The sequence below is a fragment of the Amblyraja radiata genome, chromosome 5 (assembly GCF_010909765.2).
Source record: "Amblyraja radiata isolate CabotCenter1 chromosome 5, sAmbRad1.1.pri, whole genome shotgun sequence".
In the NCBI taxonomy this organism is placed as follows: Eukaryota; Metazoa; Chordata; class Chondrichthyes; order Rajiformes; family Rajidae; genus Amblyraja; species Amblyraja radiata.
This window is the reverse complement of record NC_045960.1, coordinates 42184402-42205052: the sequence shown is the minus strand read 5'-3', so window position 1 is coordinate 42205052 and position 20651 is coordinate 42184402. Positions and strand designations below refer to the sequence as shown.

At 41.2% G+C, this 20651-nt stretch overlaps 1 protein-coding gene across 4 annotated transcripts in view; it reads right to left on the bottom strand.

The window, feature by feature from the left end:
• Positions 1-5016: 5016 nt before the first annotated feature.
• Positions 5017-20651, bottom strand: part of map3k7 (mitogen-activated protein kinase kinase kinase 7) — a 106972-nt gene continuing 91337 nt past the window's right edge. Inside the window, exons 15-17 of one of the 4 annotated variants that reach the window (XM_033021070.1) lie at positions 13768-13829; positions 12840-12955; positions 5017-8452 (exon numbers count right to left, since the gene is read on the bottom strand). In XM_033021070.1, the coding sequence (XP_032876961.1) occupies positions 8272-8452; positions 12840-12955; positions 13768-13829 (359 nt within the window). In that variant the 3' untranslated portion in view covers positions 5017-8271. The remainder of the gene's footprint in view (positions 8453-12839; positions 12956-13767; positions 13830-20651) is intronic. The other 3 variants (XM_033021072.1, XM_033021073.1, XM_033021071.1) reach the window with 3 other exon arrangements.

Sequence of the window (20651 nt, the reverse complement as noted above, 5' to 3'; positions counted from 1 at the left end):
ACGGAACACGTGAGGTTTCAGGTCGAGACCCTTCATCAGAGTTAGTACTGTAAAACCCCATCTGACCATTCTGAAATCCTGATGGTTTAATTTCTGGCTCACCAGATAACGCTTATCATATTCCCTGTCCATTCACCGAGGCCCAAGTTTCCTGTCCACTCACCTGGTTGTTGGATATTCTGTTTAAACTTACCAGTTTGACTGAAATGTGCAACATTTAAAAAAATGAATGAAAATATCATCCAATCGTCTGGAAAATCTGCCAGTTCAGCATCACCAAAGTCTCAAGTGGCCTCATTTGGCACCTTATCAAAGGCCTTCTAAAAATCTAAGTAAACTACATCCACTGACTCTCCTTTGTCCATCCTGCTTGTTACCATCTCAAAATAAAACTCCAATTGATTTGTCAGGCAAAATCTCCCTTAACAAAACCATACAGCCCATTTTATCATGTGCTTCCAAGTACTCCACAATCCCCTCCTTAATAATGTACCCTAAAATTATACCAACCACGACCACAGTTAAAATGCTGATGTATCTTACCTGGTGTATCTATTCCAAACAAAGATTTATTTTCCTTCATAAAATAGTAAAATAACAATTCAATAAATGGAAATTATAGCAGATCAATCGGTTCCAGGCTTTCATTGCTAGGTTTACACATGATCAAAGGAATAATTTGGCATACATCCATTTATCTCCTCTCCTTAATGTACTCTATTGTTTTCAATGGAAGACTGGAGCAACTTAACCTGTGGACATCTCTAAATACTTGGAACAGCTGCACACTCTAGTACAATATCTGTTTTCATTGTTGAATGTGTAGCATCACTGAGCATTCTCTAGAGTAGGACTGAACTTGATCATACCCCTTAGCATGATAAATTTCAATTCTACATTAGGGGCATACACGTTGACAATACTACCAGTGTATTATATAATTTTCCAGTCACAATTACATACCGACCAAACTTGTCAGAGATCACATTATGTGGCTCAAAGGAAATATTCTGGCTGATAAGGATTGAAACTCCTCTGGCTTTAGCCTGAAAGGAAGTGGAACCCCTGCCCCACCCAACCTGACAAGAGACGGCCATTGTCTGAGCAACGGATATGAGTTTCTTGCACAAAGGCTATTTCTGTTTTGAGTTGTTTAAGATGCGAAAAAAACCTTTCTTCTTTTAACAGGATGGTTTAAACCTTTGACATTCCAGCTTACTAGCTTTATGTGTCTATCCATGCATAATAAAGAAAAACGTTAAGTTGTAATGTAAATACAATGAACCAAATGACAGGCTGATAACGAAGCAACGGGTCAGTGCAGGTTGAAAATGACTAGTGTGTAATGATGTGTTTATATAAATTGCTAAAATGTTACTGGCAGTGACATAACCCCCCCCCTCACCCAAGAAAGCTGTTATAGAAAGAAGCAACAAGCTCTTCCAAACAAACATTTTACAAATCGAATCTTCATGTCTAACGTTAAACTATTTCTCCAGTATTATGTACTAAAAAATACATTTAAGCACCTCTATAATAACATTTTGGCTTATCCAAATAGCCACCCCCCCAAAAAAAAATATGGCTATGAAGACTGAATATCAATTTTGGAATAACTGAACAGAGCAAACACTGAACTGTGTCAACAGTGAACTAAACGGTTATATGTAACCGAAAACTCACATGGGTTAACATGTCCTTAAAAATATGATTGCAGCTTGAAAGTTACTTACTGGCCCATAAAAGCTTTTAAAGAGCCGAAGTTAGAACACAACAGCACGCAGATATAGGGCCAGGCCATATGTGGTAACAGCACACAAAAATCCAACTGGAAATCGTTTCTAATTTACAGTGTACATATAGTGATATTTGGCTGTAGCCATTTTGTATAAGTATCTTAGTAAATAAGCAGCACACCCAGATGAATAAGCACGTTCAGCCATGTAAACAAACCACATGTTAGCTGACATGCTGCACGTCGTGCCAATAGGTAGAGCTATACAGTATTACCTCTCATCCAGTGGGTTCAAAGTCCCTAAACAGGATCTTTATGAGGGTTTAGGTGACATAGGGAGGCTGTCGATGTATTTCTGCGCCTCCTCGGCTGAGTTTATCCACTTTCTGGCTCCACTGGACAACGTGAGATGGAGTCGAGCTGGATATAGCAGAGCAGGCTTTAGTCCCAGTTTGTAAAGTTCTGCCATGACGTCTCTGTACTCTGCCCGCTGGCTCTGATCTTCAGGGCTGTAATCCTCCACAATCCGAATTGGTTTGCCGCGAAATTCGAGTTTCCCTCTCCGCCGTGCCTCTCTGATGAAGAGATCCTTCGTCTGGTACCGATGCAGGCAGAGAATGACTGGCTGCGGTCTCTGGCCGGGGGCCGGTTTAGCGTTTAGGGAGTGATGGGCTCTGTCGACTTCTGGAGGGGATGTCAAAGTCTCGCTCCCGAAAACCTCTCGCAGCAAACTTGAGAAAAACTCAGTGGGCCGTCCGCTTTCAGTGGATTCCGGTAGACCGAGGATGCGTATGTTTTATCGCCGACTTCGGCCATCCAAGTCGGCCACTTTAGCCTTTAGCTTAGTATTGTCACCACTCAGAGTGGAACAAATGTTCTCAAGGTTGACGACTTGCTGGTTAAGGTCCTCTGCAGAAAGTTCCAGGGACAAGACACGTTGATCATGGTCCTCCACTGTAAGCTTAATTTGGTCTAGTTTTGAGTCGAGCCGACCAAACAAAGTTCTAAACTCGGTGGCTAGTGCCTCTCGTGTTGCTAGTGTTGCTCGAGCAGCGTGGTAATAGCCTCAAAGCTAACATCAGCATCCTCCTTTTTGCTCGACCTTGTACCCTTCGAAGCCATTTAGAGACGGTCACACTTACTTCGTTCTGGTGTAAAAGTTAGAGGGCGGAATGTTGTGAAAATGTCAAGTTTACCGGAACACTCGCTTAGTGCGTCTACTCCATCTACCTCTTAAACCGGAAGTCTAAATTTCAATTCTTACAAAAAAGTCACAACTTCAAAACAAAACACTTAATCTGACACAGCAGAATATTTTCAGGCAGTGGAAAAATAGCACCAGCATGAAGCTTTGCACTCTGGATCTGTTACAGTATTTTAAAATGAGCCATAAATGACTAAAATGGTTTATTGCAAAATCAGATTGAAAATTTATTATCTGAAATAGCTGGCAAACATTTCATATTTGGAGTCTTAATCACTGGATACATAATTTATTTTTTGCACTGAAAATGGTTCATTTAAATAATTTCTCCATGGTAACGAGGAAGTGAAAACTCCATATCACGAACAAACTGGAGGACTACTACAGATTGGAACAAAATAAAAAGTAGGAAAGGGTGAGTGCAAGTTTCAGAATGTGGCTCAAGAAAAGGACAAGCAACATATGCACATCCATGTATACAAAAATATCACAAAGCTGGAGAGTATGTAAGATGTAGCACATGACTGGAGCCAGAATAAGGTGTGCATGCCTTGGTGATAGGATAGAAAAACATACAGGGTATTTGGAGTCAAATGTAACATGTTTAACATTTCTTTATGACTTTGATCACACTCTTCCAGTGCAAAGCTGTAGCTAAAGTGCAAGTCCAAAATAAGTAGATTATTGGATTGTAGTTATGACCAATTTTTTTGGGCAATTTGTTGGAAAATGATCAACCACGTTGCACACTAACAAAAAAAAAAAAATCAGCTCAAATGCTCCATTAGTTCCAGAACAGAATTATCGATCAAGTATAATAATCTTGCATAAATTGATAATGAAATCTAATTTCTTGAAGTCTACTGTACCTGGGCAATGCTTGTAAGCTGTAGTGTGGAAGATAAAAGATACAGAACAACACTGGCTGAAATTTTCATTAAGGTTTAGTTCTTAAAGGGACAGAATTTCTTTGCTCCATTGCAAATCATAGAAATCATAGCAGTTTTTCAAGAAGCCATCCCATATGCTCCCAATGCTTAACAAGGTAATGTTCACAATTGACACATACCCTGCTTCATGTGAGAATTAGATTAATTAGAGGCTTTAAAAAAAATGTCTGAAAACTTTGTATTAACATAGCAACCCACATAATTCTCCTAGAATTTTGCAAACACTGGATTTAATTAATTTGGACATATCAACTCATCAGTGCTTGTTCTATTATTGGAGTCAGCCTAGAAATTTGACCATGCAGTGGGCTGTTTTAGGCACTATGCATCAAAGTACAGAACTAGAAAGTGCAATCTTAATATAAACCAGAAATGTGTCATTCACATATTGATAGAAGTCCTCCACGCAATACCTGAAGGAGGCAAGCCTCTTAATCACCTGTTTCATGTTGTGACCTTCTCTGCAGAGTAGGTTTGATGAGGTAGTTGGCTACATTCAATTAAACTAGGTCTACTTCTTGATTCAAGTGCTCCTTACTTACCCGAGCGGTGCTATGAAATAAGTAGTTGTCCAAGCATCCACTGTGCTTCATCAGCGAGTTGACTTTTGATCTTCACAGCTTGCCAGCTCAATGGAAATGAACCCAAGGCCCAATTTCAGCAGTGCATCAAGTCTCCTTATCTGTGTGCAGAGATGTCTAAAGAAAGCTACTTAATGTTGCTCAAATTACAGTCGGAGTCCTCATGTCAGTAGATTTGTGGTAAGTGTTGTGGGCATTCAGCAACTGGTAGTCAGTGAGACTAAATAATTTTTACCAATAGGGCTGCTAGTAATGGCAGAAAGCTTTGATGTTTTATCTATACAAAATAAAATGTACCAAATATTGAAAATTATTCAAGCAATCAATAATCAAGTTATTGGATGCACCAAAAATACAAATATCTACAGTATATACATCTATTTTGGTAAATTATTAAATTTGTTATCTCAGTCCTTTCAAATGGAGTATAGAGCTGAATTATGTAGGTTGCAATTATACCTAACACTGTAAGCTACTATGCAAAAGGCATAGCAAATTTTTATTCAGAATTCCTTAAACTTACTCAAGAAACATGGGAGACTTTTGTTGTTCAGAGATTTTTTTTGGCGGGTGGGCCTTTATTAATCTGATATGCAAGACTTCAGAATTTTGCAAAAGCCGGGGTATTGTGAATTAGTGAAGTAACATGATTCGTATTCTCTTTTATATCACTTAACAAACTTATCTCCTCATAATACTTTTAGACAAAAATATTTGAAGTGCTATTTGGACCCTTCTTTTAAAAAAGATGTAGTCCAATACTTGAAGCTGAAATTGGATCTTAGCTGTAAAAATAGTTTACCCTTAATTAAATCTAAGGCACAACATCAGATTTCTAAACTGACATTGAAGTAAGTGAAAAACTTCTAGACTTTATTTTTCTTTGTAAATGCTATTGCAGTCCTCCAAGGACTCACCTTTTAGATTCAATAACAGCATGTCTCAAAACACAACCCTCATCCCTAAATGCATACACAACCCACATTTCAAACAAAACCATTTTCTAAAGAAGTCCCTCTCACTTTGCCTCCCATATTCATTCCCCTCCCATATACCAATCTTATTTTTCTGGTAACATTATATTAATGTTGGTATACAGCTCTAGAAATGCCAACAGTCCATAACATAGTAACCTGAATTGGCATTCTTCATGTCAGAGCTTAGGCTGCGAGTTAGCAATCCAAATGTGGGAAGGCAGCATTGTTGATCAGAATCCCATTCGCACTCAATACCCACACACTCTATTTCTTCCTGCACAGGCTGCAGGAATATGATTTCTCTCCTTTGCCTCAGATCAAGAAGGCCAATTATAGCATCCCCAGTGCAACCCTGAACGTCAGGGAAATAAGACCAAAGGTTTCAGGTCTTTTCAGCATGGTACCATGCTATCCTGGATAATCTTTCCACAAATGAAGTGCTTTTAGTTTAAAAAGGTGGCAAGAATGTGTCTGTAAAAATAAACAACCAGGTGGAAGGATATACAAGGAGAAAAATCATCATTTCTAAAGACTCTGGGAAAGGACCTAATCCAGCAATTAAAAAGCATGCTAAAGTGTACATAAGTTAACACAAGATTGGTTATTGTTTTGGATTTTAACAGATGGCTGCAGAAATAGCCTAAAAACAGACTCCACTGTAATTCCGTTGAGGTATTTCAACTGTCTATGACAGTTGGTATCCCCCAATCAGTTGACCAATGAACATTACAATTTAACCTAAACCTCCTAGGAAAAAGAAGTTTAACCTACAAAAAAACATTCAAAATAAGCCACTCTTTCAAATAAATATATATGTATATACAGTTGTTGTTTTACAGAATCTGTTGGGTTTTTTTCATATAAAATCAGCAAACACTAATTTCTCGCATTAATGAAAATTTAGTGAGATATAGAAATAGAGAGAACCACAGACTTTTGTTTGTTCACAGCATATCGGAATAACTGAACTTGAGAAAACATCCTCATATTTTGATGCAGATATGTTTCTGCAGTCCTCAAAACAGTCCAATGGCTTAAAGTTTTATTCAACTGTTGAACAAGACAGCTGACTATAACTGAATGACTATACTTTCACTGGAGTGAATACGTTTAAACAAAAAGACATGAGCTCTCTTTTGATCCAAACAAGTAAAACAGACTGCTCAAAGGAGTTCTTATCCGATTGTTTTAATCCAGCTTATGTACATCCTTCAAAAAGGATACCATCTCTAACAAAAATACTTGCTTTGAAATTGTGGTTGCCTCTTCCAGAATTATTATGACCTATCTCCCATAAGAATGAGCAAATATCTGGCTGAGCAGTTAATCGCAAGATTCTGCTCAGGTTGAATTTACCAAAGCAACCAACATTTCACATATGTCACATTAATAAATCCTTTCTGGATCCTCTGCCAATGCTAATTTAGAGAATGTAAACAATTACAGTACTGTTAACTCCACCTGGCCCAGCTGCATGTCTCACAAGCTCATCCATGCTCCATGCTAAGAAAAAAATAAAGTGCAATTTGTCCATCTTGGTGTCTTCAATCAAGGTCCATTATGTTATGTGGACATACTTTCAAAGCTGATTATCAAAAGAAAATACCACTCTGCTAAAATTCAGAGGTATTATTTTGTGGAAGCTAATTATACCATAAAATAAAGCTTTAGAACAGCTTATTTAGAGCAATGCACAAATCTGTAATCATCTCATGGACGAATCTGTAATTCTGCTGCAGATAAATGTTAGAGCTTAACTTTGGAGTAGGATAAAATAAAAACATACAAGGATGGTTCTGTGATCCAGTATTCCCAGGAAACACATCACAGAAAATAAAAGATTATTGGTTTGAGTGCATTGTGAATACTGTTCCCTGTGTTCTGGATGAGCCGATTTGTTCTTAAATGACTTTTAGTTATTTCAGATTTATATCTCTAATATAACTGTTATGTCCAAGTTAATTTTCGATATATAATTATTTAAAATTTAAAACACAAGGCTGTTTAACACATACCATCCATGTCAGAAAAAAAAAGTTACTGCAGTGGCATCAGTATTGAAGATTCCTATCAAGTTGCTCCTTTGTAAAAACTTCTGGAATTTCTTTTTAAAAATAGTGTTTCTCCTTTGACAAACTGTGCAATATGAGTTTGGAATATGTATGCTCAATGCACTCTATTTGATTTCACATTACAGATGCCTCCGAGATTAATACTGCTGGATGGTATCCGAACTTTCCAAAACATCCAGCCATAGGATCTTTTTTTTTAATTAGCATAGAGCTGTGGACAGCTACCATTACTGCAGATCTGTCCCAATTAAAGAACATTATAGTTAATATACGGTGACCAAAGGAAAATACTGCTGGCCTCCAAGGCACATTAGCATCCAGCATTATGAGCAATAAAGTCCATAACATGCAAGAATGATCAGTGGGGCCTAACAATCAGTTTGTTTTGGTTTAGATATTCCCTTCCCTTCTTGTAACATCTGAACTGAATTGCAGTTTCTTACAAATAATTTATTGCCACAATTTTATCTAAAACATCTCATATCTAACTGGTGATTGATCTAAAATATGCATGGAATGAAATTAAATACTAACCTATTTAAAAAAAAAATCAACTAAAGACAACGTTTGTCTGATGTACAAGGCTGCAATGGAGATGCACAGAAATCCACTTCCAGAACACAACAGAGAGGCCCGAACACTGAATGAAATTATCCATAACAGGTCATCTCCCAAAAAAATCAGTCTTTGTGTGACTAAGCAATAGTCCCGGGCATGTAGCATAGGTACAAACGCCCACATATTCCATTGCCTCAGGACGTGCCCTGTCGCTTTTGTTGTTGGGCTCTTATGTATTCTAGCCGCTTCTTACATTCTTGATAGTACGTAGATAAACTTTTGTTTTCTTCCAAAAGCTTCTTATGTTCTTGAACCAGTCGGGAGGTATTCTGTTGATCTTTTTCGTCCTGGTCCAGTTCTGCTATTAATTCTTGCCTATAATTTAGAATCAATTTAAAAAAAAGTTACTAAACCTTGCGTGTGTCAACAACACAATACAAAATATGATTCTGAATAAATAAGAGGATGCAGATGAAATTTACTCAAAATAACAGCAGGGTGAAAGTTCTAAAGTTTAAGGTCTTAGCATCAGAGAGAGCAATCAGAATTGCAGGTAGACGCAGCAAAATATAGTAGTACCCACACAGGAGTGAGGCAAGGTCAATCTGATTTATTTGAATAGTATGAAAATCAAATATTTTCACTGTACCTCGGTACACATGACAGTCATAAACCTAAAGCACGGAGGTATTCAAAACCTATGACAAGAATTTCAAAATTGAGAAAAATTGAGAATTGGAATTTAATACAGAGAAATGTGAGATATTGCATTTTGGGAAGTCTAACGGACAGTGAATGGTATGGCTCTGGGGAGTGCTGTGGAGCAGAGGGATCTAGGAATGCAGGTGCATGGTTCCTTGAAGATGGAGTCGCAGGTATACCAGGTGGTCAAAAAGGCTTTTGACACACTTCGGGCGTCATCAGTCAGACTATTGAGTATGGAAGTTGGGAGGTCATGTTGTAGTTATACAAGACACTCGTGAGGCCCCAGAACAGAATATTGTGTTCAGTTCTGGGCTCCATGTTATAGGAAAGACGTTGTCAAGCTGGAAAGGGTACAGAGAAGATATACGAGGATGTTGCCAGGACTAGAGGGTCTGAGCTAAACGGAGAGGTTGAGTAGGCTGGGATTCTATTCCATGGAGCACATGAGGATGAGGGCAGTTTTTTAGATTTTTTGGAGTATGCCATATTTATGTTCTCTTTCTTATTTTCTTGGTCCTTATTTGGTTCATTCTGAATGTATCCCCCTTTTCAGACCTAACAGCTTATGTTTTCTTCTTCAATTTAATACAATTTATCTGGGGCTATGGGGAGAAGGAAGGAGAATTGGGTTAGGAGGATTGGGTTAGAGTAGACTTGATGGGCCGAATGGCCGAATTCTGCTCCTATCACAAGGTTGTTGCCAGGACGAGAGGGTGTGAGCTATGGGGAGAGGTTTAGTAGACTGGATCTCAATTCCTTGGAGCGCAGGAGGATGAGGGGTGAACTTAGAGGCGTACAAAATCATGAGAGGAACAGATTGGGTAAATGCACAGTCTCTTGCCCAGAGTAGGTGAATTGAGGACCAGAGGACATAGGTTGAAGGTGAAGGGGAAAAGATTTAGACAATAGACAATAGGTGCAGGAGTAGGCCATTCGGCACTTCAAACCAGCATCGCCATTCAATGTGATCATGGCTGATCATCCCCGGTCCTGCCTTCTCCCCATATCCCCTGACTCCACTATCTTTTAGAGCCCTATCTTGCTCTCTCTTGAAAGTATCCAGAGAACCGGCCTCTACCTCCCTCTGAGGCAGAGAATTCCACAGACTTGCAACTCTCTGTGTGAAAAAGTGTTTCCCCCTCTCCGTTCTAAATGGCTTACCCCTTATTCTTAAACTGTGGCTCATGGTTCTGGACTCCCCCAACCTCGGGAACATGTTTCCTGCCTCTAGCGTGTCCAAACCCTTGACAATCTTATATGTTTCAATAAGAACCCCCTCATCTATACAAGCCTAGCCGCTCCATTCTATCAACATATGACCGTCCCACCATCCGGGAATTAACCTGTAAACCTCCGTTGCACTCCCTCAATAGCAAGAATGTCCTTCCTCAAATTAGGGGACCAAAACTGCACACAATACTCCAGGTGTGGTCTCACTAGGGCCCTGTACAACTGCAGAAGGACCTCCTTACTCCAGTACTCAACTCCTCTTGTTATGAAGGCCAACATGCCATTCGCTTTCTTCACTGCTTGCTGTACCTGCATGCTTACCTTAATTGACTGATGAATAAGGACCTCCAAATCCCATTGTACTTCCCCTTTTCCCAACTTGACACCATTTAGATAATAATCTGCCTACCTGTTTTTTCCACCAAAGTGGTAACCTCACATTAAAGTGCATCTGCCATGCATCTGCCCACTCACCCAAGTCACCTTGCATTCTCATAGCATCCTCCTCACAGTTCACACTGCCACCCAGCTTTGTGTCATCTGCAGATTTGCTAAGGTTTATTGTTAATAAGAATCTGAGGGGTAACTTTCTCACACAAAGGGTGGTGGGTATGTGGAACAAGCTGCCAGATGAGGAAGTTGAGGCTGGGACTAACCTAACGTTTAAGAAACAGTAGTCCATATCCCTGGGGAAACAGCTGTGTGAGCAGCATCACTATAGGCGAGGTGAAGGCTTAAAGGACGGATGATGGTTTTCTTTTCAAAATTGCTATTTTTGGCATTGGTGAGAAGTCATGTACAGCTGAATTATAGAAACATAGAAAATAGGTGCAGGAGTAGGCCATTCGGCCCTTCGAGCCTGCACCGCCATTCAATATGATCATGGCTGATCATCCAACTCAGTATCCTGTACCTGCCTTCTCTCCATACCCCCTGATCCCTTTAGCCACAAGGGCCACATCTAACTCCCTCTTAAATAAAGCCAATGAACTGGCCTCAACTACCTTCTGTGGCAGAGAGTTCCAGAGATTCACCACTCTCTGTGTGAAAAATGTTTTTCTCATCTCGGTCCTAAAGGATTTCCCCTTTATCCTTAAACTGTGACCCCTTGTCCTGGACTTCCCCAACATCTGAAACAATCTTCCTGCATCTAGCCTGTTCAACCCCTTTAAGAATTTTGTAAGTTTCTATAAGATCCCCCCTCAATCTTCTATCTTTCAAGAACTCTGGAAATACAACCTGTGGATAATGGATATGCATTCAGAGTTCATGGAATAACACTAGGATGGATGTTCAATCTGGTATTTAAAATTGCAATCAAATTCTCTGTACAGATCTGGACGACGTCAAAATTTCTTAGTTTTGTCAAGCCTACAGCTGTGAGAATATTTCTCAGTGGATGGCTTGATTGTAATCACGTGTAGTCTTTCCGCTGACTGGATAGCAGGCAACAAAAAATATTTTCACTGTACCTCAGTACACGTGACAATAAACTAAACATGCATTTGAACCTACTAGATAATAGTGAGGATAGACACAAAATACTGGAGTAACTCAGCGGGACAGGCAGCATCTCTGAAAAGAAGCAATGGGTGACATTTTGGGTCGAGACAGGGGGGAGTGAGATACATAGATAAGGAGGTATGAAGATGTGAAAACATGGTAAAGGGAATGGAGATCGAGAAAAATGTGGAATAGATCATTTGCTAGCTAGGAGAAGTTAACACCAATGCAATCGGGGATAAAATGTAGTAGGAGACAGTAAGACTGGTTGGAGAACTGGGAAGGGATGGGGATAGAGAGAAAGCAAGGGTAACTTGAAGTTAGAGAAGTCAATGTTCATATCGCTGGGGTGTAAGCTGCCCAAGCAAAATAGGTGGTGCTGTTCTTCGAATTTGCACTGGGCCTCACTCTGATAATGGAGGAGGCCCATGACAGAAAGGTCAGTGTGGGAATGGGAGGGGGAGTTAAAATGTTTAGCAACCATGAGATCAGGGAGGTTAAGGCGGACTGAGCGAAGGTGTTCAGCTAAACAATTGCCGAGCCTGGGCTTGGTCTTGCCGATATATAGGAGTCCACCCCTGGATCAGCGGACACAGTAGATGAGGTTGGAGGAGTTGCAAGTGAACCTCTGCCTCACTGGAAAAGGCTGTCAGGGTCCTTGGACGGAGCCGAGAGTGGAGGCATAGGGACAGGTGTTGCATCTCTTGCGGTTGCAGGGGAAAGTACCTGGGGAAGGGGTGGTTTGGGTGGGAAGGAACGAGTTGACCAGAGAGTTTCAGAGGGAACGGTCTCTGCAAAAAGCAGTTGAGTTGGGAAGATGTAGCTAGTGGTGGGATCCCGTTGGAGGTGGTGAAAATGTTGGAGGATTATGTGCTGCATGCGACAGCTGATGGGGTGTAAAGTGAGGACTAGGGGACCCTGTCCCTGTTGACTGGGGGGGAGGGGGACAGAGCAAGAGCAGAGCTGCGGAATATAGAGAAGACCCTAGTGAGGGCCTCATTTATGATGGAATGATAATAGTGAGGCTTTGAAGGGTCAAGAAGCTTGCTCCCGTTTGGAATATTTAATCTCCCACTTGCTCTTGTTACTTGTACATTATGGTTTGTTTGCCATCTCCTTCTCATTGGCCTCAATGGTACCATTCCAAGATGAAAAGAATAAACTGATACACACATGTATTAGTAATTTTCCCACTCTCTTAGAGATGCTTTGTTATAATGCAGGATTTTCAGATCTTGCAACAATAAAAGTTGCATGTTTGTTAGATGCTATTTTAATTTAAACTCCACATACAAGAAAGGAAATGTAAATAACCATCACTTACTTTCTCTGTAGTAATAATGCTATTTCAGTTTGAACTTTCAGGTATTCCTGAGCCATTTTACAATGCTGCTCAAATACAGACATGGATTCTTTGGAGTTTGGGCATGGAGCTAGTGGCTGTGGAGAAATGCAAATGTCACAAATGAAATGGTCACAAAGCATACTTTTACAAGCTGATCTAAAAATCACTGTTGGAAAACTAATTGCGCAGCTGTATCAGGAAACAATGGACTTTCACGTATGTAGGGGAGTTATATTCAAAGCTCATGGTGGGAGAATGGATAAGAACAGGGTCAAACTTAATTACGTTTTCACTTTCTTAATACCACATGCAATTCTTAATGACATTAGTACACAGGCAAAGATGTTGAAAAGACACTAGGTCATATTGTGAAATGAGAAAGATAATCTCACGTATTTTGGAAGCTTGTTCCCACTGGATCCACAAATATATAATCCTGTTCCCAGTATCATGCATTTCCATTGAAACAAACACAATTGACTCGATTCCTTTCATCACTGATAATGCCTGACTATATGAGCACTTCCAGCGTTTTCTGTTCTTATTGCCAATATGATAACTGAAACAAATGCTAAAGGAATTTCCCTTTATCTTCAGTCACCTATAACTTAAAGTGATCATGGACCACTTACAGAGTGTAATGCTGTATATTCATGGAATTAGAACATTTATCTAACTGCAGTGGCTGTAGAGTTTCGATTTCAGTTTAAAGCAGCATCTGCAGTTCCTTCCTACACATTTATCTAACTGCATATTCACGGCATGAATTAGTGGAAATTATTTGCTTGAGAAAATCATTCTGAAAATGAGCACAAGCCACCCATATATTAAGCTTCACAATGAATTAGTGCTCAGAATTAAAAATAATCAACCAAAACTATTCGAGGTACCTACTGACAATTCTTACCTGTAACTGGTGATCCAGTGTAAGATATGCCATTGGGATAGAGTTATCAGAACCATTGGTATCTGGAAAATAATTGTCAAAGCATTAACTCAAATTATTAGGTTGCATATATTTTGTCGTGTTTATTTATGGGAACTGACTTCAAACCTTGTCAAAGTCCAGTTGTCTGAGGCAGCTGGTTGCTTAGTCTGGTGAAGAACATCATTTATAAAACAAGTTCAACAGACCAGCTGTTTGTTCAAGTGGATTTCTGCTATCAATAGCTCCTGAAAGGGAGAGTGTATTTTTCCTGATATTCTTTCTCAATTATTTTAGTTTGCCTTAGAACTTCATAATTGAGAAGAGAGGCACATATCACGGTGGTACAACAGGAGGTCACGATTCACAACCTTTGCAACGAGATGGGGAATCAAGATTTACTATCACGGAGATTTAAGGTGGCATTTCAGGAGTAATGATGAATTGTAGGGCAGGGAATGGGAATTTAAGTGAAGGTGATCAAAATATCGGGCCATCACCTTATACTCTGTACACCCACTCTAACTCGCCTTAGATCATAATTGTTCACATTGTTTCCTTTAAGCAGTTCATTACATTATGGACTTTAGAAAGAAAATAATTGAGAACATTTACAGTGTGTAAAAATATCTGTTAGCAACCTTTGATGATTTCTTAAATTATTTCCACATTTGGTTTGTGCCAGTTCTTTTTTAAACTGCCTCAATTCAATGCCACTTTTTTTGGTCTTATTAACTATCTTGGCCACAGTATGGAAGTCAAAGTTATGCTACATTATTATTAAGGAATTATTTGAATTGATTCCCACACAATTATCTTGGCGGTGCAATTCAATATTCTCTTCATTTTCTTAAACATATTCCAAAAGTCAAACATGGTCAACCAAGAACAAATGATGTAATCAGTATCTGAACTACAGAAACAAAGATCTACATTCACACAAGAACAAGGCGGCAGATTATTATCTGAATGGTGTCAGATTAGGAAAAGGAGAGGTGTAACAAGAACCTGGGCGTCCTTGTACATCGGTCATTGAAAGTAGGCATGCAGGTTATGCAGGCTTATATTCACTGGAATTTAGAATGCGAAGTGATCTTATGGAAACATATACAATTCTTAAGGGATTGGACAGGCTAGATGCAGGAAAAATGTTTCCGATGTTTGGGGAGTCCAGAACCAGGGGGTCACAGTTTAAGAATAAGGGGTAGGCCATTTAGGACTGAGATGAGGAAAAACCTTTTTACCCACAGTTGTGAATCTGTGGAATTCTCTGCCACAGAAGGAAGTGGAGGCCAATTCACTGGATGTATTCAAAAAAGAGTTAGATATAGCTCTCAGGGCTAACGGAATCAATGGATATGTGGAGAAAACAGGAACAGGGTACTAATAATAATAATAATAATAATAATAATAATAATATCTTTTATTGTCATTGCACGTCAGTGCAACGAGATTTAGTGTGATTTTGGATGATCAACCATGATCATATTGAATGGCAGTGCTGGCACGAAGGGCCGAATGGCCTGCTCCTGCACCTATTTTCTGTTTCTATGTTTCAGCTTCTGGATTGTATACAAATTATTATTTATATTTTTCATTCACTTTTCAGAACCTGGGTCTCGCATGAAAGATCAGTTCATAATAGTCCCAATAGTCTTTGGACTGAGAGTTTTGCTAGGCCATTAAAAAATCAAGTATCTTTGTGAATATGGAGTCTAATACAGGCAAGGCAAGGATGGCTGATTCCCACCCCAGCTGAAGGACAACAGTGGCGAACTGTTCGAATAATTCATTCTGTTTTGGTTATCATGGTTTTATTGAATGGCCTATGCCTGCTCCTAATTCACATGTATGCATCATCACTCATGGATAATATAGTTTTGTAAATGCCAAATTATTAAGAAAATTTAAATTTCACAGTTTCCATGGTGAGATGTGAACTTTGATTATTGGTCTTGTAATTTAATTGCTGCACCATTGTATCAACGGGGGCCTAATTAAACAAAAAACAAACTGGCACATAATTATTTAGCAGCATATCTATTACACTTCACAAAGATTTCCTCAAATGTTTTCTAAATTGAAACCAATTATGAAATTGAAATGGATAGATGAGAAAGACACAAATTGTTTAAGTAACTCTCCGGCACGGTGGCGCAGCGGTAGAGTTGCTTCTGGAGACTCGGGTTCGATCCTGACTACAGGTGCTGTCTGTACGGAGTATGTAGGTTCTCCGCATGACCTGCGTGGGGTTTCTCCGAGATCTTTGGTTTCCTCCCACACTCCAAAGACGTACAGGTTTGTAGGTTAATTGGCGTAAATGGTTAAATGTAACGATTGTCCTTAGTGGGTGTAGGATAGTGTTAGTCTGCGGGGATCTCTGGTTGGCGGAGACTCGGTGGGCCGAACAGCCTATTTCCGCGCTGCATCTCTAAAATAAACTAAACTCTGGGTGAAGCAACATCTCAGGTAAACATGGATAGGTGATGTTTTGGGTCGGGACTCTTCTTCAGACTGATTGTTTATAGGGGAGGAGAAAGCTGCAAGAGAGAAGGGGCAGGATTCAAGCCTGGCGAGCAATAGGTAGATACAAGTGAGGAGGGGGTTTGACAGAAACACAATGGGATAGCTGATGTTTTAAAAACCCAGCAGGCCCACTCGCAACTAGTTAACTGGTGTTTAATGATAAATCTTTCCAGTGCACATACAGCAGGGATTACTGCATCAGTTCTAGTTGCAATTATTAGTTTAATCAAGTAACCAGCTAAATCCTTCTGAAGTATCTCACCCTCCCACACATGATAGCCTTGCAGCTCAATTGGCAGTATCAATATCAAAATGTACTACAGATTCGAACTTTTGATTCAACTTCACAATCGTCAGAAATATATAATATATACTAAAGAACCTACAAAAACAATTAATCACGGACTACTGATACTCAGCTACTTGCAGTTTTTTTAAACTAGTCCAAAAGTAAAAGCAGTGCCATTGTGATATCATCAGCTCGTTAACTTCAAAAATGATTTCAGATTTGTGAACAATTTTAATTAAAAACTCACAAAAAACATCCACATCCAAGATCAGAGTATACCAGACCAAGTGCAGACCCGTTGGGTCTGTTCCCCCAACGTGTGGTTGCGGGGGGTGGCATGCGGCTTCACACACACTAACTACCACCCCCCCCCCCCACACGCAAACTATCCCCCTTGATATTATATTAATATTATTAATTTGCTCCTCCTTTTAACCCATAACCGCCTTATCCACTGACGCATAGCCCCCAACTCGCAGGCGCGTCTAGAGGGGGGGGGGGGGGTAGAGAGTGAGGACAGAGAGAGAATGGGGAGAGACGGAGAGTGAGGCAGAGACAGAAAGGCAAGAGAGAGGGGGGGGGGTGCAGGGGAGGAGGAGAGGGAGGATGAGTGAGGGTGGGGGAGGAGGGGAGCGAGAGATAGGAGAGAGAGAGGGGGGAAAGGGGGCTGAGAGGGGGGGAAGGGAAGGGGAGAGGTGGGGGGAAGGGAAGGGGAGAGGTGGGGGGAAGGGAAGGGGAGAGGAGAGGTGGGGAGAAAGGAGGAGGGTGGTGGAGGGAAGGGGGTAGAGCTTCTGACTCTAGAAACCCACATCTGGAATGAGCGCGCAGGGGATGGGAGGGGCAGGGCTTCATGAGCTGCGCCGACAGTGAGGAGAACGTCGTTCAGCGCGTGAACAACTGCAGAACAAAGAACCTATAGCTGAGCACAACTCTAGGATCTTTGCTGCAGAACATTCTCGTTCTTTCTGCGCCTTTTGAAGAACGGGGGTGGGGGTGGGTGGAGTAACGTACCTCGTGGAAAACTGCGCATGTGCGTTGACAGCAGCTGCATTAATCCAGAGCGGCGGGGGGGGGGGGGGGGGTTGTCAGGAGGCAGGTGGGCCTTGATTGGTGGGCATGTGGGCATTGTGACGTCAGCAGCTGGCAAGCGGTGATTTTTTTTTTTTTTAAGTGAGTTTTGCTATTAAACCTGGCTCGGACAAAACTCTGAACATTAATAACCCATAATCTGTTATTTGCACTTCATCAGTTTATTTATTCATGTGTTTTGTAGTCAATGCCTACTATGTTCTGTTGTGCTGAAGCAAAGCAAGAATTTCATTGTCCTGTCAGGGACACATGACAATAAACTCAATTGACTTGACTTGACTTGAACAATTTTATTCAAATCTGGGGAAATAATTGAGCAAATCGAGAGAGGAGTGGTTTTCTGAAATCATAAGTTAAATCCCTACCGAAATATGTAAAGATCTCCGCGTTTTTGCGCCTGGTTGCGAGGAATTTCAAAGGCAAAATGACGCCCACCCTCCCACACACACAGTTTTAAAAGTATACTAGACCAAGTGCAGACCCGTTGGGTCTGCTCCCCCAACGCAGCCGTTCCCTACTCGTAGCCCCCATGGGAGACGTGGTCCTCCAACTCAAGTGGCTCAGGAATCAGCAGTGCGGCTGTTTTTAAATGGCGTCTTTGAGGCGAGATGCGGGCGGCAGCAGCCGTTATGGTCGCTGGCCAGCAGGAGGCGACAAAATGAGTGAATATGGGGGGGGGGGGGGGGGAGAAGGATTTTATTAAAAACGTGTACATAAACATGACAGAATTTAATGAGGAGTGGATACTTGGAATGAAAAGTGAAATCTCTACCGAAATGGAAAAAAACTCGGCGTTTCTGGGTCTGACGTTGGCATAACGAATCAAAGGCTGGCAGCCACAAGTCAGAAACATACACAGCCAGCCAGCCAGAGAGTTTTAATATTACACTAGACTAAGTGGGACCCGTTGGGTCCCAGCATCACACGGGAGGGCTGGTCACCAACGCAATATTCTAGCTCTCCACCAATTCCAATACTGCTCGCCAGTGGGGGGGGCTGTCTGTTGCGCTAGTATGGATGTTGCGGGCTGAAGGTACTGGTTTCCAGAGGGCTAGTATAGACATTGTAGGCCGTATGGATGCTTGGGCAGGCATCCAACTGTTGCAACGATTTTAAAAGCCAAGCCAAGGCAAACAATTGGGCTACAGACACCCGACAACCAAAATTCATTTTGTGAACACAAACTTGTTAAAAAGGCGAGGCAAACAATAGGGCTGCAGACACCCGACAACCAAAATTCATTTTGTGAACACAAACTTGTTAAAAAAAGGCGAGGCAAACAATTGGGCAGCAGACACCCGACAACCAAAATTCAATTTGTGAACACAAACTTGTTAAAAAAGGCGAGGCAAACAATTGGGCTGTAGACACCCGACAACCAAAATTCATTTTGTGAACACAAACTTGTTAAAAAAAGGCGAGGCAAACAATTGGGCTGCAGACACCCGACAACCAAAATTCATTTTGTGAACACAAACTTGTTAAAAAGGGCTGCAGCCACTTTACAGGGGACTCACCGTGGAGTAGACGTGCGTTCAGTGTTATTCGCAGCTCAGAGAGCCGTGACCTTCTCGCTTCCTGGTCAGGCAGAGACTGAATGAGGCACGACACTTCCTGGTTTTATAGTCCCTCCCCCTGCCGCCAGCGGGGGCAGCAGAGAGAATGGGGAATTTTGTAAAAACGTTAATATCTCTCTCATTTTTCATCGACGGAAAAAGTCCTCCACATTCATACGGCGGAGGGGGGCTCTGAGCGAGGTGGCCAAAAATGACGGCCGTAGGTGGCGGCGTTCTCTCGGAAATCGCAGCACAGTCGGCCAAAAGCGGTCAAGATCAGAGATTTAGTAATATAGATATAGATAGATATATGATATGATGATAGATGAATGCAACTGCATAACACTGTACACTTGTTAAGTGTAGATGTATTGGCAGTAAAATGCCATGCCTTGATAATTTTCTTACTTTCTCATGCAGCATTTCTTTCTTAGTATTTGTACTGGAAACAATTTGACTGATTTATTTGTGTTCGCTCCAGATATTCTCTTGGATTCACTGTCACTCATTTAAAATGGAATGCAGTGCTCCTATTGCTAGTAAATAGCTAGTAATGTAGTAAGATGAATTAAGGTTGGAAACACAAAAATCCCTTGTTTTATAACATGAATATGACTGGAGTCATATTTTATGAATATAATTGTGAGTGTGTATGTTGAGTGAGACTGCCGCAGAGGTCCCGGGTTTCACTGGCTCCTTAACCCGCATAATTAATGGTTGATGGCAGATCCTGTGCGTTCCCCCATTTACAGAATCCCACTGACTGCCAGTGGGCAGAGTGGGGGTCACGGCCATAGTGGGACTTGGGCAGTGCCAGGCTGGGGGAAGGCCAAGGCATCTTCCACTGAGAGGAAAATACCTAACCCTAACTCGCCCCCCTTCCAGAACTGCCCACGGCTGGAGCTGGAGCCACTTTGGGACCGGCTGCGGGCTCCGTAAGTGTGGCCGCTCAGCGCGTCCACATTGGCCAGCATGCCCTTCTGGATCATCATGGTGATGATGGTGGGGAGCAGCACTGCCCTGCACGCCCTATCCCAAGTTACTTCACAGCAGTGCTATCAAACAAAAATTGTGGCATTAGAATACAGATGTATTCTTAACTAAATGGAACAGGGAAATATACAGCATACAAACAGGCCCTTGGGCCCACATCAGCACCGACCATAATGCCAATCTAATCTAATCCCACCTGCCTGCACATGGTCGATATCCCTCTATTCACTGCCTGTTGACATAACTACCTAAATGCCTCGTAAGCATGGAGGTTGTATCTGCTTTACCTTGCATGGCAGTGCGTCCAAGGCACCTACCACTGTAGAAAAACTTGTCACATAAATCTTATTTGATCTTTTCCCCTCTTACTTTAAACTATGTCCTCTGGTATTTTGCCCTGGGGAAAAAGAATC